This window comes from Salarias fasciatus, chromosome 14 (genome assembly GCF_902148845.1).
Source record: "Salarias fasciatus chromosome 14, fSalaFa1.1, whole genome shotgun sequence".
In the NCBI taxonomy this organism is placed as follows: domain Eukaryota; kingdom Metazoa; phylum Chordata; class Actinopteri; order Blenniiformes; family Blenniidae; genus Salarias; species Salarias fasciatus.
The window spans coordinates 1,641,033-1,656,070 of NC_043758.1; the positions used below are offsets into that span (position 1 = coordinate 1,641,033).

The 15,038-nt window shown below is 47.4% G+C and overlaps 1 protein-coding gene across 3 annotated transcripts in view; it reads left to right on the top strand.

The window, feature by feature from the left end:
* Positions 1–1,893: 1,893 nt before the first annotated feature.
* Positions 1,894–15,038, top strand: part of ano7 (anoctamin 7) — a 17,825-nt gene continuing 4,680 nt past the window's right edge. For all 3 annotated transcript variants that reach the window (XR_003932853.1, XM_030109177.1, XM_030109178.1), the window contains exons 1-21: positions 1,894–2,003; positions 2,945–3,072; positions 3,641–3,698; positions 4,257–4,384; positions 4,500–4,607; positions 4,854–4,990; positions 5,126–5,183; positions 7,519–7,629; positions 7,707–7,872; positions 7,948–8,038; positions 8,144–8,240; positions 9,906–10,049; positions 10,932–11,069; positions 11,173–11,271; positions 11,651–11,753; positions 12,054–12,165; positions 12,273–12,327; positions 13,084–13,181; positions 13,265–13,428; positions 13,510–13,715; positions 13,780–13,922. Coding sequence is in view for 2 of the 3 variants with exons in the window: in XM_030109177.1 (XP_029965037.1) it covers positions 2,983–3,072; positions 3,641–3,698; positions 4,257–4,384; positions 4,500–4,607; positions 4,854–4,990; positions 5,126–5,183; positions 7,519–7,629; positions 7,707–7,872; positions 7,948–8,038; positions 8,144–8,240; positions 9,906–10,049; positions 10,932–11,069; positions 11,173–11,271; positions 11,651–11,753; positions 12,054–12,165; positions 12,273–12,327; positions 13,084–13,181; positions 13,265–13,428; positions 13,510–13,715; positions 13,780–13,922 (2,306 nt within the window). In the remaining variant the exon portion in view is untranslated. The remainder of the gene's footprint in view (positions 2,004–2,944; positions 3,073–3,640; positions 3,699–4,256; positions 4,385–4,499; positions 4,608–4,853; positions 4,991–5,125; positions 5,184–7,518; positions 7,630–7,706; positions 7,873–7,947; positions 8,039–8,143; positions 8,241–9,905; positions 10,050–10,931; positions 11,070–11,172; positions 11,272–11,650; positions 11,754–12,053; positions 12,166–12,272; positions 12,328–13,083; positions 13,182–13,264; positions 13,429–13,509; positions 13,716–13,779; positions 13,923–15,038) is intronic.

The following is a 15,038-nucleotide window of genomic DNA, read 5'->3' on the forward strand; positions in this document are numbered from 1 at the left end:
TCTCCTGGTGTCTCCAACTGTCTCCTGGTGTCTCCAACTGTCTCCTGGTGTCTTCTACTGTCTCCTGGTGTCTCCAACTGTCTCCTGGTGTCTTCTGCTGTCTCCTGGTGTCTCCAACTGTCTCCTGGTGTCTCCAACTGTCTCCTGGTGTCTTCTGCTGTCTCCTGGTGTCTCCAACTGTCTCCGTCAGTCTCTTTCTGTCATCCGGTGTCTCCTCTGTCCAATTCTGTCCATCTGCTTCAGGCTCTGTTTGACCGTCTGCTCAGACTGAAGCAGATAAGAAACATGCTGCAGTTTGACAACCAGAGCCCCCCCGACCAATGAGAATGTAGGTCTACACACACACACACACACACACACACACACACACACACACACCCTTTAACCCCGCCCACAGGACCAATAGGTTTAATGACCACTTCATGTCTTCTGTCAACTTCAGCTGAGGTCACTCCTCATGTTCAGTGTTCAAATTCAATGATCCGTCGGCCCCTCCATCCATGAATCCCTCCATCCCTCTGTCCATCCATTCGTCCTTCCGTCCCTCCTTCCATGTCCTCTGATAATCCGTGGTGTCCAGCAGGTGACAGAATTCAAGCAGTGAAATCAAAATACAGTTGAAAAGGATTTAAAGGATTCAGATGATAAAATAAAAAAACTGACTCAAAAATAAAACTTTTGCTTTCACAAAGTTCATTTTAAATTCTCTGTGACTGTATCCAAAATAGAATTTGTTGGTTTCATCTCATTATTTTGAAGTTGTGACCCCAGTGATGATGATGACTATTATTATTATTATTGTTATTATTATTATTATTATTATTATTATTATTATTATTATTATTATTAATATTAATATTATTATTATTATTATTTATGATTGTTGTTTAGAAATGTCCTGCTCTTAAAGATAAAAGGACCATAACGACAGTGATTTATTTACCGTATTGGCCCGAATATAAGAAAACTCTGATTATAAGACAACCCCTACTTTTCAAATATCATTTTGTGAAAATAAAAATATGTTGAAGACGATATGGTTACTCATAAAATAACTTTTTATTGTACAATTATTCTAGGAAAAGTCAACAGAAAAAACATTTCATGTGATTTGAGCTTAGGATTTAAGAAGCATTACTGCAGTATTAAATAAAAAAAATATGTTCTCTTTCTCAAAATAAGCAACAATAAGCAACAAATAAGAATCTCAAAGGTTCAATAACTGCATTAATGATGCAAATAACTTTAGAACCATCAGATTCAAGTTCTGTTCAACTTCATGAGCATTAATAATTCAGTGTGATGTATCTTGGCCGTTTGGCAGTTGTTTGTTTACTCTGCGGCGTTGAACCGTCAGTTTAAAGCTGACATCAAAACTTCGCCTCTGTTGTTTGCTCACTTGTCTAGTGTCCTTAGTTCCAGATGGTCACGTTCCTCCATTTTCCATCAGATCACTGTGACGCTCCATTTGCTTCGTGGTCACCAGTACTTTGGCTCCATCTAGTGGCGCAGCTGTGTAATGACAATCTAGTCCTCAGTGTTAATGCGATCCCATTTTTGAGAATACAATTTCTGGAAAAAAAACATTGTCCTATATTTGGGCCAATACGGTGCTATTTACTACTATTAACACATTTCAGAAAAAGGGGCGTGGTTATTGCGTGTAGGGTGGGGACAGTGGTTTTGTGGGTGGGGTCAATGTGATGGGTGGGGTCAGTGAGTATGGAGGTGGAGCCACTGTGCATGCGAAGGGCCAGTGTGGGGGGGTTTGGAGGTGGGTCCGTGACTCTACAGGAAATGTAAGAGAAGGGGAGGGGCCAGTGGGTGTGTGGGCGTGGCCAGTGGGTGAGTGGGCGTGGCCTCCCGCCCCTCTGGCTCAGTTTGCTGCTGCAGCTCCTCAGGTGAATCTGAGACAGGCGGAGAGAAGCAGAGAGACTCGGAGGAGAAATGATCCATCAGACAAACCCATGAAGAGGATTTCTGACAGGATTTACCATCAGCAGGTAAAACACTAACGTCTGATTCTGTGAAGAACAGAAAAGTCTTCTAGTTCTCTTTTAAAGACTCTGGTTGTCTCTGTTCCTTTTCCATCAAATTACAAATACTTTACTGTAATAAAATATGTACCCAAGGTACTTTTCACATCATGCACTCTTAGTTACTTTTATCAGAACTGGATTATTGAGGTGGTCAATAACAGTTTCTCTACATTAACCATGTAGCATTTGAATTACTGTTATATTCTTAATTTATTATTATAGTATTTTCAGTGTATTTCTGGATTATTTTATGCTTTTAGCTTTAACCGGATGAAAGTTCACATCCTTTAATCTCTCCTTTTAAACCTCTGAGTTCCCACCAAGTGAAGCCGGGGTTTGTTTCTGTGAAAAATGCCGTTAAAACAATAACACCAGCTTCGAAAGTTCTCAATAAAATTACTGGGTACTGCAGTTGATGTGTGGAACACGAGTTCCTTCAGCTCAGTGTGGAACTCAGTCACAGGAATCGTGGACTGTATTTGTTCAGACGCGGCTCAAACCTGTTTGTTCAGTCGCTTCAGCGCAAACTTTATTTACACTTCAGCTGAACTGATGGTTCTGAGTCACCTGCTGAACTGATCAGCGCCGATGATCCCAGTTAGCACTGATCACACACTGCTCGAAGAAACCGAAAACACTCGGTCTCCATGGGAACGGGTGAAAATATGGCGTTTTGAAAGCGCTCCATGGAAAGTGAATTCAGCTCAAATTTGTGAGTTTGCTTTGATGTTTGCTGTTGCTTTAAGTTTTTGTGTTTGTGTAGTACTGTTGTGTCTTTGTGTACTTTGTGGCTTGTACGTGCTTGTATGTGTTTTGGGCATTTAAATATGTGTGTGTGTGTGTGTGTGTGTGTGTGTGTGTGTGTGTGTGTGTGTGTGTGTGTGTGTGTGTGTGTGTGTATGTAGTTTGTGGCTCTGCAGGACGAAGACGAGTGGCTGTGAAGATGAGAAGAAGAGGAGAACAGCAGGACGACAATGCCACGCTCATCGCCATGGAAACCACAGCCGGGACGAGCTATGGCAGCATCGTCACGGTAACAGCTCCGACGAACTGAAGCATTCATTCATTCATTGATCTACTGATCCATCCATTCACCCTTCACCTAATCAATTTCTTCATTATTTTACTGATACTCCAAAGTAAAATCAGTCACCAATAAACTAAGAAAAGTGGCGCTGCGGTCGGAGGTTGTGAAGCTGGATGAGCCGTATCTCCTCTTCATCATCATCATCGTCGTCGCCATGACGCCTGCCGTCGTTATCAGAGCAGAAACAGACGGAAAGTTTCCAACGGGAACTCATTAAGTCTAAAAACACACAGAGGAAACAACAAATTCACTGCCGGAAGGAAAACACACACATTCCAGTGAACTACACACACACACACACACACACACACACACACACACACACACACACACACACACACACACACACACTCACAGTGTACAAAACGATGTTGGTTACATTATGAGAAAACATGAAGAATGAAGTTACAGTTAAAGTTAAAGTAACTATATTTGAATTAGAAAGAGTGTGTGTGTGTGTGTGGATTAGTTCAGTCGTTTGTTCGCTCACTGTCAGCCTGCTGTTGTTTCCCAGAATGCACCTCTTCAGCCTGGTGACAGGAACGTGTTCAGTGACGGATCGACTCGTGTGGGTGAGAAAAACAAACGTCCACCCGGGGCTGACTGAGAGGGCGGAGCTTCAGGAGAACCATGGGTTCCATCTGGTTTACTGTAAAATACAGAATCATCGGTGTAAAAACCGACTGCAGCTCATCGAGCCGCCGCTCTGTCATGAGGTCCTGGAAACCATCCACACTTCACTGACTGGCAGCAGCTCAGAAAGGACTGTAGCTCAGCCCACTGGGTTAGACGAGCTAACCCTCCAGGTTACCTCATTGTAACTGAGTCGTTTGTTTGGCCGGCGTTAACTGAACGGTTGTCATGGCGATGGTAATGAAGGTTTCCCTGTCGATTGATGCAAAGCAGCTTTTGGAAAAGATCTTCTAAGTTTAATTACTGTTTGAGGATTTTTATTCTCTTGGGGGATTTTGTGGTGAAGTCCAAACTTTAAACGTCTGCTGGAAACGTGCCGACAAAATCAAATCAACAAACTAATTTGGAAACATGTTTCGCGTGTTTGTTTTGTAGTGATGTCATCGAAGATCAGCCAATAGGAGCGATGATTTGAAATCTCTTTTCTGATTGGACAGACTTTGTTCTGGTGTGGGAGGAGCCTCGAGTCTCTCAAGAGGACAAGACAGGTGCTGGCCCCGCCCACAGGAAGTGGAGGGAGGAGTTTTTGAGCCGACTGAAACGCTCAGGTCTGCTGCTGGAGTGGGTGAGCGAAACAAACGCACCTGAGGGTCAGAGCCTGGGGAGCCTGCAGGAGACACTCACCTGTGTGTGTGTGTGTGTGTGTGTGTGTGTGTGTGTGTGTGTGTGTGGGTGTGTAGAAGGAGGTGGTCCAGGTGAAGAAGAAGATCTGCTTTGTCCTCCTCAGCGCTCCGTGGAGCGTCCTGTGTTACTACGCTGAGGAGATCAGCCTGAGAGTCCCTCTGCAGGTGGACAAGACAGAGACACAGAGACAGACAGGGACAGAGAGACAGGCAGAGACAGAGAGAGAGACACACACAGAGACAGACAGAGAGAGGAAGAGAGACAGGGACAGAGAGAGGGAGAGACAGAGAGACGGACAGAGACAGAGACAGACAGAGAGGGAGACAGACAGAGACAGACTCTGTGTTTCTGAGTCCTGACTTGACTTGTCCCTCCTGCTGTGTCTCAGTGTGTCCTTGGTCCTCCTGCAGGTGGTCAATGCTCCCCTGGTGAACTGGTCCCAGAAAGTCCTGTCCCAGATGTCTCTCCAAAGCCCGCTGAGCCAGGACGTCCCCAACCCTCCTCCAGACTACTACACCTGTCAGTTCAGGAGCAGCAAGCTCAGCAGGTGCAGCTGTCTCCTTCGTCTTTCTCCATCTGTCTCTGTCCTCCCACTCTGTCCTCCTCCTCTGTACCTCTGTCCTCCCGTTTCTCCTCCTTCGTCCTCCTCCTGCGTCTCCTTCACCCCGATCTTTGTCTGCAGGTTTCTGGGCAGCCAGAACAAAGAAACCTTCTTCAAGACCACCCAGAGACACCAGGTGGTGAGTCCACATCAGTCCCCCACTGAGACCTGGACATCAGTACCACATATATGGACTCCGGGAGTCTGGGGTGTCCGTCATGTTCGTCCCCCCAGGAGTCAAATTGTGATGGATTCATTTGGATTGAGTCCCAGAACTCACAGCAATCGATCGATCGATTGATTGAAATTTATAGATTCCTTTTTCACAAGGAAACACTGAAGCAGGAAGTGATTGATGTCTGAAGAGACGTCACATTAAAAACGTCTCTGAAAACCTAACTAAAACAAGGAACAGCGCCAACTGCTGGCCCGGCATGCTGACTGCATGGTTCCTCATACATTGAGGCGTAAACAGAACCTAAAAGATCTGATAAAGAGTCGACTGTTTAGAGATCTGCGAAAACCCTCAGGAGAAACCTCAAATGTGTAGTTAAACACCAGAGTTGGGTATATAACTACAAGTAACAAATGTTACAAGTAGTTAAATTACTTTTGATGGGAACAAGTAGTGTAATGGCACTACTCCTCCTAGATTGGTAGTTAAACTAGCGATACAAATGAAACGCTACGATCGTTACTTTTACAATGACTGCAAATAGAGCAACCAAAATATTATTTAAGCGGAGTTCTTTTTATTACCACCAGTAGATGAACGGTGGCCATACGAGCAACTACTCGCTATCTCTTCCAGGTCAGGGCTGATGGAACCGTCAAAGTGAAATTGGTTGCCTTATATAAATTTGTGCCCCATTGACAACACTGCACTAAAGGCCCCTTTTAAAGGAATACTCTGAAGATGGACCCACGCCCTTTCCCTATCATTAACACAGTTAGACAAGCTCATAAATACCTTTTTTGTGTCTCTCTGCCCAGTGGCTGGATCCCAGCTGTTAGCATCGTTGTTAGCTTAGCTCAATTGCTGGAAGTCAATAGGAATCCAAGCCGGACTGACGAAAGTGGACAAAATCCTCCTTCCAGTGGTCCAGGGGACGGCGTATTAGCATGTGAAGTAAATCCAAATGGTTATAAAACATTTTAAAAGACCTGTTTTCTTTTCAATCCGTTAAAATAACGTTTAGATACACACAGACCTGCGCATGCGCAGTGCTCCGCGGAAGGATATACTGGAGCACAGCAGTAGAAGCCATAGACTCAGCCCCTGTGCGCCAGTATATCCTTCCAGGGAGCACAATGCAGTAACGAGTAGTGTAACGTCTTTACTATTTCCATGGATTAATCAAGTAGTGTAAGGCACAACTTTTTTCAAAAGTAACGAGTAACGGGTAACTCTTTACTTTTTTGAGTAACGGACCCCAACTCTGTTAAACAGACACACACTCTCGCACACGCACACGCACACGCACAGTCTCGTATTTCTATCCTTGTGGGGACCTTCCATTGACTCCCATTCATGTCTAGCCCCTAACCCTGACCCTTACCCTAACCCTAACCCACACCACAATAAAGCCTAACCCTAAAGAAATGTTTTTGCACTTTTACTTTTTTCAGTAACAACAACATGGTCAAGAAAACACTGTTTCTCCTACTTAGGACCGGAAAAAGGTCCCCACAAGGCACGTCGTTCCACGTTTTGCTATCCTTGTGGGGACATTTGGCCCCAACAAGGATAGAAATACGAGAACGCACACGCACACACACACACACACACACACTCAAATCTTCAGGACAGTCAGAGAAAATCACATCAAAGTCATCTTTTTGGAACTGAAACTGAAAAGTTAAATAAAAAAAAAACCCCAGGATGTCTCATTCAACAGACGGATGTTGCCGGGGGAGACGCCTGTTCCTCAAACACAGTCTGCAAACACACACACACACACACACACACACACACACACACACACACACACGCACACACACACACGGACAGAGAAATTACTGTGGTTAAGTATCAAATCCTCTGCCATGTTAATTGATGATCCAGACTCCAGAGACAAAGAAAGTTTTTAAAGCGGAACTTTAAATTCTCCACATTGCATTAAGATAATTCATTTGTGCTTGTTTTTTCAATGTCTTGTATGGTTTGTTTGCTTGAAAGCTGCCCGATTGCCTTTATTCCTGTCTGCAATACATCACTCGACCTGCAGGTGTCACAGTTTCTAAACAAAATAGTCACCAAGAGGTTTACTCAAAAAGAAAACTTTCATTGTTTTCTGATTTTCATGCTACTTTTTATATTTTGAAAAACACAACTGCACAGATTTTTGTGGCTGAAAACTTCTATAGAATCATTTCAAAAAGTAATGGCACTGCAATGTTATCGTCAGTAGCATTAGCGTTAGCGTTAGCGTTAGCGTCTGGGCTCGGGCTCATTCTATGGCCCTGTCCCACAGCTCTATGAGATCCTGGCTCGTACCCCGTACGGCTCGGTGAAACAGGGCGAGGTGGGAATCGACCGGCTGGTCAACGAGCAGGTCTTCAGTGCTGCCTACCCACTACACGAGGTGAGAGTCCAACACCTCGGTAACACGTGTCACCCCTCCGCCGACCCCCGTCTTGAAGCTCCAGGCCTTCTTCCCAGGGGGACTTCCAGCTGTCGGCGGCCCCAGTGGCCCCCCAGGATTTGGGCCTGAGACAGATCCTGTACTCGTACTGGGCCCAGTGGTCCTGCTGGAGGCGCTACCAGCCTCTGGACCACATCAGAGAGTACTTTGGGGAAAAGATCGCACTCTACTTCGCCTGGCTTGGTAACTACAGCGACACCAGCTCTGACCTCTCAGTTATGACCTGAGGTTTCCATGGTAACTGCGTCTGTCTGGCAGGTTTCTACACGGGGTGGTTGTTCCCGGCGTCTGTCATGGGGACGGTGATCTTTCTGGTCGGGGTTTGGCTCATGGCCACAGATGTCCCAGCGTGAGAAGAAACTTATTCTGCCTTCAAACCAAAGTGCTTACTGTAGCTTTTCCCCTTGGACACGCTGACGACCATCTGTTCCTCCCTGATCGCCGCTCTCTGCAGGAAGGAGGTTTGCGACAGCGGAAATGGCTTCATCATGTGTCCTCTCTGCAACATCTGCTCCTACTGGAACTACTCCAGCATTTGTGTGACCTACAAGGTACCTGACACACTGCACACCTGTACATCTACACACCTGGAAAGTAAGTGTCCACTGCCTGATGGCAAGAGAACAGGAGGTTTCCATCGCTATCAGCTTCTTGGCTGTTTCAGTTAGTTCAGTAATATTAATCTCTGACAGATCAATGGGCATAACGACCACTGTAGTTACCCCGATGGTCATTTATACTCAGAGAGCTCTACTGCCACCCTTGCCCAGAACTGTGAGACTGGAGGACACTTTCTCATCATTCGTAACAAAAGAGCCAGAGGTTTTTGAAGAGTGAAGGCAACACAAGGGATCCGACTTCAATTTCATACCGTAGAGTTTATCAAAGTGATGGTCTCCCATGCAAGTGCATTGGGCGGCGCCTATCTCCGTTTCATAACCCCAGGCCACACAGCTACTGTGGGTAGTGGAAGCTACAGTGGGGGGGTTAGACCTCTGGTAGCTTTGTGTGTTCAACCCCCTACCCCAATCTATATATGCCGAGCACCTGGCTAGAAGGCAGTAGGTACCATTTTTAAGGTCTTTGGTATGACCCGGCCAGTATGCAAACTCACGACTTCCCAGTGGTGAGGCGGATGCTCTACCACTAGGCCATCACTCCGGTGTAGAGTTTATAAGGGATTGAATATGTTTTGTCTTTGTGATTGAAGTGGAGCCAGCCTTTGTGTCCAGGGATCGGATCACCCTGCTGTCTGCTGCCACCTAATCCACACTGCACCCGGCCCCTGCAGTTCCCAATACAAGTGGCTGAAATGAGCTTCCTCTGTAGGGTGGCTGGGCTCTCGCTCAGAGATAAGGGGAGGAGCTCCGAGTAGAACCGCTACTCCTCTACACCCTGAGGAGCCAGCTGAGGTGGCTGGGTATCTGTTTAGGATGCCTCCTGGATGGGGAGGAGTTCTCGGCATGTCCCGACAGGAGGAGGCCCTGCACAGGGAAGACCCAGGACACTCTGGAGAGACTATGACTGAATCCCATTTTACCCCTTAGCCCTCCCCTTGGCCCTACCCCTCCCTTTTGCGCGTTCACGTGGAGAGGTAGGGGTGTCCCGATTGTCATTATGACAGAGCGTCATTATTCTTCTTCGGCAAACAATTGTGGCATCTGCCTACGTCATCGGCAGCGGCGACTACTGATGACGTACGCGATTGTCGAAGGGGTGTCCCAATGCAGAGGGGTTTACTTTCGGCCCTACCCCTTAGCACTCCATTTCAAAGGGGTAGGGGCAAGGGGTAGGGCTAAGGGGTAGGGCTAGAAAGAGAAATGGGATTGGGCCTGTGTCTCTAGGCTGGCCTGAGAACACCTCGGGTTCCTCCAGTTCCTCCAGGAAGAGCTGGATTAAGAGTCTGGGGTCAGGGAAGTCTGGGCACCCCGGCTTAGATGTGGTGGAGATAATCCACATGCTTCTGCTTCTATTTGGAGAGAAGTAGTGTGTTTGTAAGCTGTCCAGTCCTCTCTGTGTGGTCGACTGTTTGAGGCTTCCTGTTCCTGGTAAACCCAGAAACACTGGGCTGGATCTGGTCCCAGTGACAGGCAGGAGGAGAGAAAATACTCACTCATGTGCAGCTCTTCACCTGTACACCTGAACGAACGTCTGTCCCCATCTTTCTCTCTCCACTTTTGGCCACCTGTGATTGGTCGGTGGTTTACCGTGTGCAGGTGGGGCTCCTGTTTGATAATGGGGGGACAGTGTTCTTCAGCGTCTTCATGTCTCTGTGGGCCGTCACCTTCCTGGAGTACTGGAAGAGGACGTGTTCGGCTCTGTCTCACCGCTGGGACTGCTCTGACTTCCAGGACATCGAGGTACGCACACACACACACCCACACACACACACTCACACACACACACACACACACACACACACACACACACACACACACACACACACACACACACACGCTCAGTCTTGTATTTCTATCCTTGTGGGGACCGTCCATTGACTCCCATTCATGTCTAGCCCCTAACCCTGACCCTTACCCTAACCCTAACCCACACCACAACAAAGCCTAACCCTAAAGAAATGTTTTTGCACTTTTACTTTTTTCAGTGACAACAACATGGTCAAGAAAACACTGTTTCTCCTACTTAGGACCGGAAAAAGGTCCCAACAAGGCACGTCGTTCCACGTTTTGCTATCCTTGTGGGGACATTTGGCCCCAACAAGGATAGAAATACAAGAACACACACACACACACACACACACACACACACACACACACACACACACACACACACACACACACACACACACAAACACGCAGTCGCTCCACAGTATCAGCTGGCCGTTGTCACCATGGTAACCATAAACAGGTATTGTCTGTGTCTCTGGCTTTTGAAGGATGGAATGGTTTGACCTCACAGCGATACTGACTGTCTGCCATGGTGACAGTCTTATCAGTGGTAAAATATAACCTCATCGTTAACAGTTCCTGGTCAGACTGATAAAATGGTTTGAACTGAGCCTTTCATGGTTTATTGCTGTTCAAAGAACAAAGTGAGGCAAAGGAAGGATGTTTAGTATTCACCATGAAAAGACATCCAGTCAAAGTATTACTTGAGAGCAAGATATCATCTGCATGTAGTGTGATTACTGTTACATCTACCCATACACAGTGATGAGATCTCTGAGGGTTCCGAGGGCTGCATCCAGTTTGAATTCAGTTCAGTAAGGGAGTGGTCCACAGGAGCGGCCTCGTCCGGAGTTCGCCGCCATGGCACCGATGACGGTGAGGAACCCGGTGACCGGCGCTGAGGAGCCGTACTTCCCTGAAAAGCAGCGATTCAGCCGAACGGTGACGGGCTGCATGGTCATCATCATCATGGTGAGGCTCCGCCCACCTGCCTGTTAATATCGAGGTCCTCAGCTCCTCCTTAGAGGGGTGTGTGTGTGTGTGTGTGTGTGTGTGTGTGTGTGTGTGTGTGTAGGTCACGGTGGTGTTGATGTTCCTCATCTCCATCATTTTGTACCGCACCATCCTCAGCATCGTCATCTACAAGTCAGCAAACAGCTTCTTCAGCTTCGCTGTGAGTCGCACACAACACAGACACACAACACAGCAACACGGACACACATCACAACACAGACACGCAACAACTGAGAACACAGCAACGCAACAAAGATGCACAACACAGGCACACAACAAGACAATACAAATACAAAACAACACACGATGACATGAACACTTAACAACACATAACACACAAACACAAAACTCAAAACCACACATGCAGAGTCTCCAGAACGCTGCCCTGAGGAACACCACCAGCTTCTGACTGCACCTCTTACGTAAATGATTATTAGAGTGTTAGTTGTGTGTTCATTTGTGTTCTTGTCTGCTCAAGCTGTGTGTTCTGTTGTGTTTTTTTGTATCTGTGTTTGTAACAGTTGTGTATCTCTGTACAGGCAGGCCGAATTGCCAGTTTTACTGGATCAGTGTTGAACTTGTTGGTCATCCTCATGTTGTCGAAAGTTTACACGGCTCTCGCCCACCTCCTCACCCGCTGGGGTGAGTTTTCATTCATCCATCCATCCATCCATTAACCCATCATCCATCCATCCATCATCCATCAACCCATCACCAGTCATCCATCCATCCATCCATTAACTCATCATCCATCCATCAATCATCCATCATCCATCCATTATTCATCCATTCATCCATCCATCCATCCAACCATCCATCCATTAACCCATCATCCATCCATCCATTTCATCCATCCATCCATCCATTCAGTCACTAAATAATAGTTTGCCTAAATGAATCAAATTACTGAAACATGTGTGTGTGTGTGTGTGTGCGCGCTAGAGATGCACCGTACTCAGACTAAATATGAAGACATGTTCATCCTGAAGGTTTTCATCTTCCAGTTCGTGAACTTTTACTCGTCTCCGGTTTACATCGCTTTCTTCAAAGGAAGGTGAGAGTCACAGCAGCCAATCAGATGACGCCTCACACAACCCTGTGTGTGTGTGTATGTGTGTGTGTGTGTGTTGTTCACATTCTATCTGTTGTGTGTGTGTTCAGGTTCATAGGATACCCTGGAAACTACAACACTCTGCTTGGTGTTCGTAACGAAGACGTGAGTCTTTCTTCATGCAGAAAACACCTCAAACCTACCCTGTTTGATCCAGGTCCGGTTCTGATTCTGTTTCCGGTTTCATGCATGTGGCCGATTACTGTCGACTGGGATATGAAAGTTTGCCCCTTCGTCCCCAGTCCATCACAATACATATACTCTCACACGCACACACACACACACACACACCTGGGGGCAATTCAGATTGTCAATTCATCTCACTTGCATGTTTTTTGGACCGGAGGAAACCCACACATGGGGAGAACATGCAAACTCCAGACAGAAAGGCCCCGGCCAGTATTCGAACCCAGGATGTTCTTGCGATGAGGAGAGAGCGTTAATCACTGCTCCACTGTGCCTACTACTTGAAATGAGTAACATGGACGTGACAGTAAAGCAGCAGTGGAAAGAGGCCTGGTGCTTCCTGGAGCCATGGTCTGAAACCGAACTCTGGAAAGCATTGGGAAAACTGCTCTGTATGCAGAGACGTACCGCAATGTTGGTCTTACATGGCTCCCTGATGAGAGAACTGGAACCAGCACCAAACTCGCACCTGGAAAAGGACTGATGGGCAGGACAGCCCGTTTCCACGGTGACGGTCCAGTTTCATAAATCAAAACTTTGATCCGGCTCCATTGCCCATACCTTTGGCTGATGACCTCCTGCTGGACCGAATCCCTCGTGTGGACGCGTTGCTCAGCGACCTGGAGTCAGTCTGATCTGATTGGTCGTTGTCTGTGTGTTCATGTTATTTTACAGTGCGGCGCCGGCGGCTGCCTGATTGAACTCGCTCAGGAGCTGCTGGTCATCATGGTGGGAAAACAGCTGATCAACAACGTCCAGGAGTTCATCTCTCCGTAAATCTAACAAACAAACCAACAACAAACACACAAGTACACACACAGCACAGCGCTAAACACCGCGTCTGGACTGATTTCAGGAAGGTGAAGTCGTGGTGGCACCGGAGGAAACTGAAGCCTCAGAAAGAGGAGAAGAAGCTGAAGGAGGCGCAGGAGGAGGAAGAGAAGGAGGAGGCGTCGCCGTGGGAACAGGACTACCAGCTGCTGGTCTGTGAGGGACTCTTCGATGAATACCTGGAGATGGGTTAGTCCTCCTGGAGCCAGCCTCCTACAGCATGCTGGGAGGTGGAGTTTTGAAGTCACCGGTCCTCCTCCTCCTCCTCAGTGCTTCAGTTTGGTTTCATCACCATCTTTGTGGCCGCCTGTCCTCTGGCGCCACTCTTCGCTCTCATCAACAACTGGGTGGAGATCCGTCTGGACGCTCAGAAGTTTGTGACTGAATATCGCCGCCCGGTGGTGGAGCGGGCGCAGGACATCGGGATCTGGTTCCCCATCCTGCAGTTCATCACACACATGGCGGTCCTGAGTAACGTGAGTCAGACGGTCTTCCCGCCGGGTTCCGGTCGGCGGGTTCTCACGGCTGTTTGTGTTCCAGGCGTTCCTCATCGCCTTCACCTCGTCGTTCCTGCCGCGGCTCTACTACCGATACACCCAAGACCGAACGCTGAGCGGCTTCATCAACTTCACCCTGGCGACATCGCCGCGCAGCTACAGCCAGCAACACAACACCACCTGCAGGTGGAGTCGGCCACTGCAACCACATCCAGGCAAAACCTGAACACAGCCAGAGCCAGAAACTCACCCAGAAGTAGAACTACACCCAGAACCAGAACCTCATCCAGAACCACAACCACACCTAGAACTAGAAACACACCAAGAACCAGAACCTCATCCAGAACCACAATACACCCAGAACAAGAACCACTCCCAGAGTGAACACACCCAGAACCTGAACCTCATCCAAAACCACAAACGCACCCAGAACCACAAACACCTCCAGAAATAGAACCACAACCACAAACATATCCAGAAATAGAACCACATCCAGAACCACACACACCCAGAAAACCTCAAACCGAACCAGAAGCTGTCACGGGTGCAAGGTGGAAGGACCCAGGCGCAGGCAGAGTACAAAAAGGGTCTTTTATTTCCAAAAAGAACTCAGGAGGGCAGGAAACCAGGAACTCGGGGAAACTCAAAAAACACAGCAGGTGCAGGCCAGGACACGCAAACAGACCCACAAGGAGCCGACCAGACACACCAGGACATCGAGGCTTAATAAAGGGGGCAGGACAGGTGGAGCACATTAGGTAGTTAACGAGACAGAGACCAGACAGGAGAACAAGAGGGCAGACAAACAAAACAGGACCCGAGCGCCCCCACATGGGTGCAGGGGCACAGGGCGTGACAGAAGCAGAAGAGCTGCATTTAGACACGTTTACACTTTTCACCACTAGTTGTCCAGTCCAGTCCAGTCCAGTCCAGTTAATTTATAAAGCACTATTAAAAACAACAATGTTGACCAAAGTGCTGTACAAACAACATGTTACATTGACCGGGAACATCAAAAACAATTGGACAATGGTGTGAAAGCACAGGGTCACAGACTTCAACATTACACACTGAGATGCCATGGGATAACACTAAGTCCAGCGTATGTCCATACCGGTGCGTTGCTCCAGAAACAGACTGCACAAGATTAAATGTTTCAATAAGGTCCAGGAACTCTCTTGTCATAGGTTTACCTGGGCAGCATACTGTGTGGACATTAAAATCACCCATAATCAAAAAGCGGTTGAACCTTGACATGACATCAGCTAAGAAGCTGGTAAAGTCATTTATAAAGTACTTATT